The sequence below is a fragment of the Nicotiana attenuata genome, unplaced genomic scaffold, assembly GCF_001879085.1.
Source record: "Nicotiana attenuata strain UT unplaced genomic scaffold, NIATTr2, whole genome shotgun sequence".
In the NCBI taxonomy this organism is placed as follows: domain Eukaryota; kingdom Viridiplantae; phylum Streptophyta; class Magnoliopsida; order Solanales; family Solanaceae; genus Nicotiana; species Nicotiana attenuata.
Genome location: NW_017671285.1, coordinates 75546 through 85630, shown reverse-complemented (window position 1 = coordinate 85630; position 10085 = coordinate 75546). Strand labels below are relative to the sequence as shown.

The following is a 10085-nucleotide window of genomic DNA, read 5'->3' as shown; positions in this document are numbered from 1 at the left end:
CCAAAGACCTCGAGAATAACCAGCCTATGGCGGTTATCCACCCTGTTAACCTTTGTACGGCCTTAACGCTGTCCACGACTGTGATATCTTCGATTGCTTTGATTTTATCAGGGTTAATCTCGATTCCCCGATTCAACACCATAAAGCCTAGGAAGTTGCTCGAACCGACCCCGAACGCACATTTCTCAGGATTGAACTTCATGTTGTATTTTTTCAATACGTCGAAGGTTTCCTGCAATTATGTCAAATGGTCCTCTGTACGCAGGGACTTAACTACCATATCATCAATATAGACTTCCATACATTTACCTATTTGTTCTTCGAACATTCAATTTGCTATGCGTTGATAAGTAGCACCAGTATTTTTTAATCCAAATGGCATTACATTGTAGCAATAAGTACCGTACTTAGTAATGAACGAATTCTTTTCCTGATCCTCCGGGTTCATTTGTATTTGATTGTACCTGGAGTAGGCATCGAGAAAGCTGAGGGTCTCGTGGTTGGCCGTAGCATAGATCATACGATCGGTATTCGGCAAAGGAAAAGAATCTTTAGGGTATGCTTTGTTTAAGTCTTTATAGTCTACGCACATTCTGAGTTTATTCCCCCTTTTAGGGACTACGACTACGTTTGCAAGCCATTCGGGATACTTTACTTCCCGAATGGACCCTATTTTGAGAAGTTTGGTTACCTCATCCTTGATGAATGCATGCTTAACCTCGGACTGTGGCCTTCTCTTTTGCTTTACCGGCCTGAACTTCGGGTCCAAGCTCAATCGATGAGTGGTAATATATGGTGGGATCCCTGTCTGTCAAGGTGGGACCAAGCAAAACAATCTAAATTTTTATTAAGGAATTTAATGAGTTTTTCCCTGAGCTCGGGGGTTAACCCTGTGCCCAGGTATACCTTTCGATCGGGCAGGTGCTCGATCAGTATGACTTGCTCTAGCTCTTTAACCGTTGACTTCGTGGTATCAGAATCTATGGGGATTATGAAGGTTCGAGGTATCATATAATCATTATCCTCGAAATTTTCCTGTTGCTCCGATTCGGTCGAGGCCGGCGACTGTGCTTGCAATTTGACTTCCTGTTTTCCCTTCAATTCTGGTCCCTTCGTTGATGATAGTGTCGATACTGGTATTACTTCATCAGTTGTAAACATTTCTTTGGCTGCGAGTTGTTCGCCGTACACCATTTTGATTCCTTCTGGTGGTAGGGAATTTAACGACTTGATGAAGCGTTGAAGGTACTGCCTTCATATTATGAATCCAAGGTCTTCCGAGCAGCGCATTGTATCTCATATCACCATCAATTATATGGAACTTCATTTCCTGGATAGTCCCGGCTACATTTACCGACAAAATGATTTACCCTTTGGTGGTTTCACTTGCCATGTTGAAACCGTTGAGTACTCGAGCCGCAGGTATGATTTGATCCTGGAGGGCGAGCTGCTCTACGACCCTCGATCGAATAATATTTGCCGAACTACCTAGATCAATCAACACACGTTTAACTTGAATTTTGTTCATAAGGGTAAATAATACCAGTGCATCGTTGTGAGGCTGTTCGATCCCTTCTGCATCCTCATCGTTGAAAGATAAGGTATCTTCTGGTAAGTAGTCTCGGGTACGTTTCTCCCTTGTGATTGTGACTTTGGTGCGTTTAAATGTCGGGACCTGAGGAATATCGACCCCACCAACGATCATATGAATTACGTGCTGCGGTTCCTCCTGTTCGTTTTTCCTGTTTGCATCTCTATCTCGGAAGCGATTTTTAACTCGGTCACTCAAGAACTCTCGAAGATGACCTTCGTTGAATAAATGAGCTACCTTCTCCCTTAATTGTCTGCAGTCTTCAGTTTTGTGACCATGGGTTCTGTGGTGTTTGCGCACTTCGTTTGGGTTCCTTTGAGCTGGATCGGCCTGTAAGGGTCTGGGCCATCTAGTGTCCTTGATTCGACCGATGGCTGATACAATACCTGATGCATCGACACTGAAGTTATATTCTGACAATCGAGGTGCTTCCTTGGATCCGGTATCCCTATCGAGACCGCTTTTTCTCATAAGCCCTCGGGAACTCTATCCCCGATTGTTTCTTCTATTATTCCGTACGGGGTTGCATCTGGGACCGTTGTTTCTCCGATCCCTGCTGTATGGCTGATACCTGTCTCTATTTGATCGTGGTTCCCGATCAACATCCCTTTTAACCCTGTCCACGGACCCGTTGGGATAAATCGAACCAACTGGAGTTCCCAATTGATCATCTTCAACCCTAATCTTCGACTGATACCGATTGTGTACATCGGCCCAAGTGATAGCTGGATATTCGATTAAATTCTGCTTTAACTGTTGTGAAGAACGAAACTCCGAGTGTTGAAACCTTGTGTAAAAGCTTGAACAGCCCACTCGTCGGTGATTGGAGGCAAATCCATTCGCTCCGTTTGGAACCGAGATACGAATACCCTGAGCATCTTGTTATCCTTTTGTCTTACTTTGAAGAGGTCCGATTTCCGTGTTGCAACTTTAATGGCTCCGGCATGGGCTTTCACAAAAGAATCTGCGAGCATACCGAATGAATAAATAGAATTGGATGGTAAGTTATGATACCATATCATGGCACCTTTCGATAAAGTTTCTCCAAATTTCTCCAATAGAACGGATTCAATCTCATCATCTTCTAAGTCATTTCCCTTTATCCTGCATGTGTACGAAGTGACATGTTCATTAGGATCGGCGGTCCCATTGTACTTGGGGATGTCCGGCATACGAAACTTCTTAGGAATGGGCTTCGGAGCCACACTTTAAGGAAAAGGATTCTGCACGAACTTCTTCGAATCCAAACCCTTTAGGATTGGGGGTGCCCCCGGTATTTGGTCAACTCGTGAGTTGTACGTTTCTACCTTTTTGTCATTAGCCTCGATTTTCTTTTCACCCGATTCTATCCATTTAGTGAGCTCCTCGAGCATCTTCATGACGGCGGGGTCGATTCCCGATACATTATCGTTCAATTTCTCCTGTACAGGATCGACCCTATGAACAACTTCCTATGACGTATCGAGTTCAATTCTGCTTGGTGCCCGATTCTGATTTTGGAGTGGCGCTAACGCAGCTTGCTGAGTTTGTAACATTTCAATATCATTTGAAGGCTAATCCTGCCTTCTTCACCACTCCGTGCATTCTAATCGGTTGCCCGAGCGTCTCTGCGGGCGCTATTTTCAGGGTCGGTGCCTAAATTTCCATGAATTGCAACATGAGAATTGACATCGATTGGATCCACGGCCCGTGGTCCATCGGGATTGATTGGAGGTACTCCGTTTCCCGGGGCGACTATGTGCTCGTTCTCGCCATGAAGACCAAGGTCGGTGTCTGTGTGAGTGGGCACTACTTGAGAGTTTGACATGTTGATTCCTGAAATCAAAGACACTTACGAGAACAAGTGTAAAAGCAGTGTGTGCTATGAGGATTAATACTAGGCAATCACTATTATCCTTAGCCCCATGGTGGACGCTAAACTGTTTACCCTAAAAACTGGATAACAATTAAACTTATAGTGTGATTTTAAGGACACATGATCTTGCCTAATACCAATTAATAAACGTAAAGATAAGTGATGGAAATTGACAAGAATGTAAAACAAACCAATGCTTGGACAGCGCCCTCGAGCTGATGAACCCTCGAGCTTAGTAAAGTAAGAACAATTAAAGAACAACAAGTTGATAAACAAAATATTGCCTTGATCTGTATGAATGTAAGTTGGTTACAAAATGATTAGGGCCCTCTTTATATAGCAGAGGAGTCCTAGTTATGGAACAATTCTAATTACGGAAGTAAATCCCATGATTAGCCTAAACAATCGCCCTTGATTTGATCTGTTCCGGGATTTCTGCCGTGATCTTCGACCGGTTATGGATATTCCGCCTTTCCGTTATTGCGCTTAGCTCGAAATCGATCATATTAGGTCTTGATTGCTGATGGCCTCGATCTTGACAGACACTTCAATTCTCGGACTCGATACCTTATCTTTGTGCTTTGGCCTGATCCATTACGGGGCTAACCCTCGACGTTATTCCCAGGTCTCCGTTTAATGGCAAAATCGGGCAAGCCGGATTTTAACCGTATACAAAATATTATTTGGACACGAATTGAATAAACTAGTAAATATCAAATACTAAACAATTAAGGTTTCCTTCTATAATTTTGAATTAGTTTTCCAGCAATATATGACAACTATTGCTCTTGTTTTTACCGTCCTCGAGAGTCATATAAGAACATCTATGGAGAATTACTAGAAACAACTAAAATTAAATAAACTAAACAAACTGAAATATTTTTGGCAAAATAAGAAAGAAAAAAATAAAGAAACATTGCCAAAGCTCAATCGGTTCTACGGGATTCCAAATTTGGAGAGAACCCGGATCCGATTGATTACTCCCCAATTTCAAATCAGACATAACTATTCTCTTGCTCCTGCGAAATCGAGTTGCTAATTACACCGTAATCCATTTGCCGGCGAACTCCTCGCGAAATGCTAGGAAAGAGAGTGTGCAGTGGGTGGCGCCCGTTCCTATTATGTTTGCCGTTGTTTTTTGTCTTAGCTCACATGCTCTCAGGTTAATACTGAGTTAGTTAATTCCCTTTTTCGATACTTAATCTAGTTCTTAAAAAAAAAACGAATGGTAAAATTGTCTTTTTTTTTTTTCTTTCCAGTTTTAGAACTACGGCAGCACTCAGCTGCAGAAGCTCCACAAAGGAAACAATACAAGAAATCTGATCATCTGGTTTTAGGACCTGCTGCTGGCCAAGGGTTGCCTGATCGACTGCAATGCCAAGGTTTACATCTTTTTTGATTTAATGTTTGTTATTCCAATTAACTATCTTTGTAGTTTCCTCCCAGGAGAGGCGGATCCAGAATTTGAAGTTTATGGGTTACTGTAGTGACTCAAGTTATTGAACAATAATAAAACTACTGGGTTCACGTGAACGGTGAACCATAGGTTACAAGCTAGATCCACTCGTGCTCCTAGGATATTTAGAATTTGGTAGAACTTTGTGCTTGTGCACCTCTGGTTTCCTTTTGAGCCAGTTAAGTTGCTAAAATAATTTAGGAGAAGTGTACTCGAGGGTGTCGGCTAGTGGTTAATGAAGTGGGAGGAGAACCATGAGGTTTCAAGTTTAAATTGGAGGCAAAAACACTGAGGTGATTTCTTCCCATCTGCCTAAGTTTTGGTGGGCAGAGTTACTCGGTAGGTACTTGTGCTGGTGGAAGGCCCGGTGGAATAGTCGAGCTGTATGTAAGCTAGCCAGACACAACCGTCATTAAAAAATAAACAATTAGCAAGAAGCTCTAGTTAGTGGTTTTATTTGCTATACGTGCATATTTTTTTTAATCATTTCTAGCTCACAACAGCCTCCCTCGAATTGCAGTGTTTTTCTATTGGCTTTCTTGAAGTACATCTCTGGATTTTTGGTGCATAACTGCGCACAAAATCTAGCTTCTTCCTAGTTTGTCTACCATCTAATTTATGTATATATTCATGCATAAGCTTTGTTAATCTAAATGATAGGCAACAAAGCTCTCAGCAAGACACATTTTGGAGCATCTTATAAAAATTTGAAGGCTGGAGGCAATATTTCCATCGTCACTGTCTTTGCTACGTATAATACTGCTGTTGATCAGCAGGCTAGTGGTAAATCATTAGATTTGGTTACAGTTGGGAACGCTTCCTACAACAAGGTGGAGAGGTCGATCGCCATCTTGAATGTCTTCATTAATTTCATTCAGGTAAATCCATGTGCAAGACAACATAGATCAATATTGTGTACTTGTTGAGATTCTCAAGTACACTTTGATGTCATAAGCTCCACATTGCTGATATGTAATGGATAATCGGACAAAAAATCAGCAGAAATAATTTTTAGAAAACTTCTCCTAGAAATGTTATTGTTTCCTTCCTACTTTATCCACAAAAAAGGTTGTTGTTTTCTTCCGATCACAATTTGAAATAATCGGGAAGAATAATGGCGAAGGTTACTTGTAAGGCCTCTTACATCCTTCTTAGTGGTGTTTGGCTAGGTGTAGGGTAAAAACTTCCATGATAAAACATTAAAAAACACTAATGGGACACGAGAAGGTTTTTAAGAAACATGAAAAGTTATTAGAACTGCATTCTTCAATAGCCTTTAGTTCAAACTCATTGGAGTGAGCTTTTATCACTTATTTGGTGGAGGCAAACAAACATATGTGACAGTTTGAATTTTTTTTTTTTTTTTTAATTTTTAAATTTGATATTTTGATCTTCTCATGATAAGCTTGATATTCCTTCTGGAAATATTGCCATTTCACTTTCTTATTTTACTTCCGGAGTGCCTGTCATACTCCTAAATTAGAGTACCTGTGATAAAATCTCATTGCCAGCAAAAATTTACAAACTGTTACTAAAGGTATTATCTTGAAGTTGATTTCAGTTGCAATTTTTTTGACTTGGATTTGATTCGTGCAGGAGACCATGCCTCGGAGCAACATCATCATCCTTACTAATCCATCATCTAAACTTCCAGTGGAGAGAGATAGACTGACCATTCTACCCATTCAAGGTGATTATTCACGAGAAATGTTGATGCTACAAAGAATCAGGTCTTACATTGTAAGAGCACAGTTCATTATTATGAAGGGTATTTTTCTTTTTATGTTGATTTTGGCTTCATAACTTTCCCAATTCCTACTATTTTTTCATCATGCTAGGCGTGCTTCAGATTATTTCTTGTAACTTGGGAAAATCACCTTTCCACACTGAGAAAAGCTAATTGGCAACATGTATATTTGCATTTTCCAATGCACGTGGGCCTTTTCTGTCCTCGTACAGTTGAATCATCCATGAACATTTGTTGTTATCTGAGAAAATCATCATGTCCTTGTACTGTTGAAACATCCATGAATATTTGTTTGTATTTCTTTTGTGAGGGGGAGGGGGCGGTGGGTGGTCGGTCGGCTAGTATTAACTATTAGTGGAGCTTTCATTGCAGAGCTAATGCAGAATTGTAAATTTGATGCTTTCTTGTCGTGCCATAACACTTTTTGTGTTTGTTTCCAGTTTTGGTCACTACAGTTTAGTGTCTGAGTATTTCCAGAAAGTGTCGAGTGATTGTCTATGACAATGACATGTAAAGATATAGTAAATGAACATAGTTAAAAATATTATCTTTTGCATTTAAGTGTTGATGTCCAGATATTATCTTACTTGGTAAATGTATTGCAAAATATACTATCACTTCTCTATTTCTGTCAATTTGTCGAGTCTAATTCCCTTAGGAAATTTTAGATGATTAGACTTTTGTATCATGCATGGTATTCTTTTTTGCTTATAGTTTCCCAATCCAGGTCTTTCTCGAAACACGAGCTATGGAGCATTCAAAATGGAAGGGGGGAGTGAATCATTACATCTTTACCGACTCGGATATAGCAGTGGTTGATGACTTGGGGCAGATATTTAATGATCACCCTGATTTTCATGTGGCTCTAACATTCCGTAACAACAAAGAGCAACCTCTGAATTCAGGCTTTATAGCAGTGAGGGGCACTCCTGAGGGAATTCTAAGGTTGTTTTTTAGTCTATTCTCCCTGAATTTATGGGGAGGGTGCTAATAGGAGCCCTCGGTATCATATAATGGTGCTTGGTTTGTGTGCTTGATAATTTTAGATCATGCATAGCAGCGAAGGGCGCTCCTTTGTGAATTCTAAGCTTGTAGGTGTTATATTCTGTAGTTCTGATATTTATTTAGAAGGACTGTCTAGTAGGAATCCGGTAGATTAACAGATGTTTCTTGGTTCATATGTTTGAAATTTTGAAAACCTGGGATTTTAGTATTGTCTGTTTTCTTAGTCAGGACGTACTTAGTTTCTTTTATTAATTTAACGGCAGAACTTGGAATTGCTTTTGTTTACACCTCTTCCTAAAGCCATTATAACTCCTTAACTGTACAGAGCAAAGTTCTTCTTGGAAGAAGTACTAAAAGTCTACACGACAAAGTTCATGAAAGCTTCCAGAATGCTCGGGGATCAATTAGCTCTTGCCTGGGTTGTAAAATCTCACTCTTCCTTTGATGTTCGAAGGTTTACCAGAAAACAAGCATTTATGGACCAAATTAGTGGCGCTTCAGTGCTATTCTTGCCGTGTTCCATTTACAACTGGACACCACCAGAGGGCGCGGGTCAATTTCATGGGATACCCTTGGATGTTAAGGTACAGTTTTGGTTTAATCATGTTTTGGGTTTAAGGAATATAAATTGGTAAGTTTATAGTGAGAGTTTCTGAAATGACTCTTGAATTTCTATTTAAGGGGTTGTAATTTATTGACATCTAAATTCGTAGATGGTAGTCAACTAAACATACATATAACTGAAACAAAATGTCCAAGTGCATTCTCCATGCTAGAATTTCAGAAGTCTGATTCTCCATTACTTGATATATGTAGTAGATCTCTTGCAGTTTTATTGTTGCTAAAGTATAGTCAGACTCCTTAATCACTTCCACCTGGACCTCTTTAAGGGAAAAGATGCTGTTTACAGCTATTGAAAATCTGAAAAGAATCAAGAGTTGGTAACCTTCCAGTCACGTGATGAACAGCATACTTCATTAAATGAGATTATGGAAGGATGCCTCGTTTCGTTCTGAACTTTCAATTCATTTTTGGGCACAGGTAGTGCATTTTAAGGGATCAAGAAAGAGACTTATGCTGGAGTCTTGGAGCTTCTTAAAGTCATCGTCATTTTTAGATATTCCTGATATGTTATGTCTAATCCTAAGAAGTGGCAGGACGAAGTATGATTTCTAGTTTAGATTACCTTTGGTTATACCAGTCCGAGGGATCTATTCTTGAGTAAGAATGTCCACACATGCATTCAGAAGAATGACCGAGCTGTTTGGCTGTTTGAGGTCGTTGGTAGTTATGAACAGTCAACATTCACCAATCATGCCAAATGGAAACTGAGCCTAAGTCAATGGGTCAATATTGCTGCTCAGTTTGTGACTTCAGAAATTCAGATGACTGATTGTTTCTAGCCATAATTATTCTTTTTTTGTGTGTAACTATATGTAAGTTCTTGAATGTCAATAGTTCCATTCTTTCTTTCTTCTCTAGAAATTTCAACAGGATCAGTATTGATATTTCTATAGGAACTTCACCACTGAATGCTCCTTTATGTTATGGAAAAGATACCACTACTCCATACAAGTTTTTCACTTGCAACTTCACCTTTCCATTGTCTATTGCCATACTGGCTTTTGGTTCTCGAGAATCTGTTTCCTGATCACAATTTTGTCTCAAGCATAATTTAGTTCCTCATTAAAAAAATGTACTTTATGTCTCAAGCACAGTTGTTTAGTTCTTGAGCATAAATCATTCCTACATTTTTGAACTCGGGATATCTGACTAAAGGTGAAATTGTGTCTTTCATTTAGAGGTAAGAATCTACCTTTAACAAGAGGTCTTAAGCTATCTTAGAAATGAAGAACCTTTTGGTAGGAAACATGTTTTATCCCCTTATGGGTCGTTTGGTTTGTGATTAAGTTATAGCGTATTGAGATTATAATATGGGGAATATAGTACGAATATTAAATAATGATGGAATTTTTTTAGTGGATACACTTTTTTTATTTATAATTTTAACCTTGACTTTTTAAAAGACTTTGGGAGAAAGTTTCGGAGAAGCGCAAATGTGTTGTTTCATTATCGGGTAATATCTCTCATAGAGGACGGTAAAGAAATTAATACTACAATTATGATATAAATAATTTCGAGATTACTGATTCGAAATAAAAAGAAATTCAACCAAACGCGAAGTAAAATAATTTCACATTTTATTCTAAGATTATTATCCCTTATCTTGTAACCAAATGACGGGCGATGTGCACAAATAGCCACTAACAGCACCTGTCTTTATTTTAAAGCCAGTGTTTTAAATGTCTTTAGTCTTTAGCCACTGGTTTAATAAATTTATAGCTGACTGGACGAAAATACCCTTTTCTATAACTTATACCTACGCTAACATTAACGAGCAGCAGCAGTAGCAGCGCAGCAGCAACGCAGA

The 10085-nt window shown here is 39.4% G+C and overlaps 1 protein-coding gene across 1 annotated transcript; it reads left to right on the top strand.

Moving 5' to 3' along the window:
• Window positions 1–4295: 4295 nt before the first annotated feature.
• Window positions 4296–9237, top strand: LOC109207288. The gene is made up of 7 exons (XM_019370175.1): window positions 4296–4608; window positions 4706–4828; window positions 5563–5780; window positions 6499–6642; window positions 7377–7594; window positions 7980–8238; window positions 8696–9237. Exons 1-7 carry the CDS (start codon window positions 4524–4526, stop codon window positions 8828–8830), a joined length of 1182 nt encoding a protein of 393 aa, XP_019225720.1. The 5' UTR covers window positions 4296–4523; the 3' UTR covers window positions 8831–9237.
• Window positions 9238–10085: the final 848 nt, after the last annotated feature.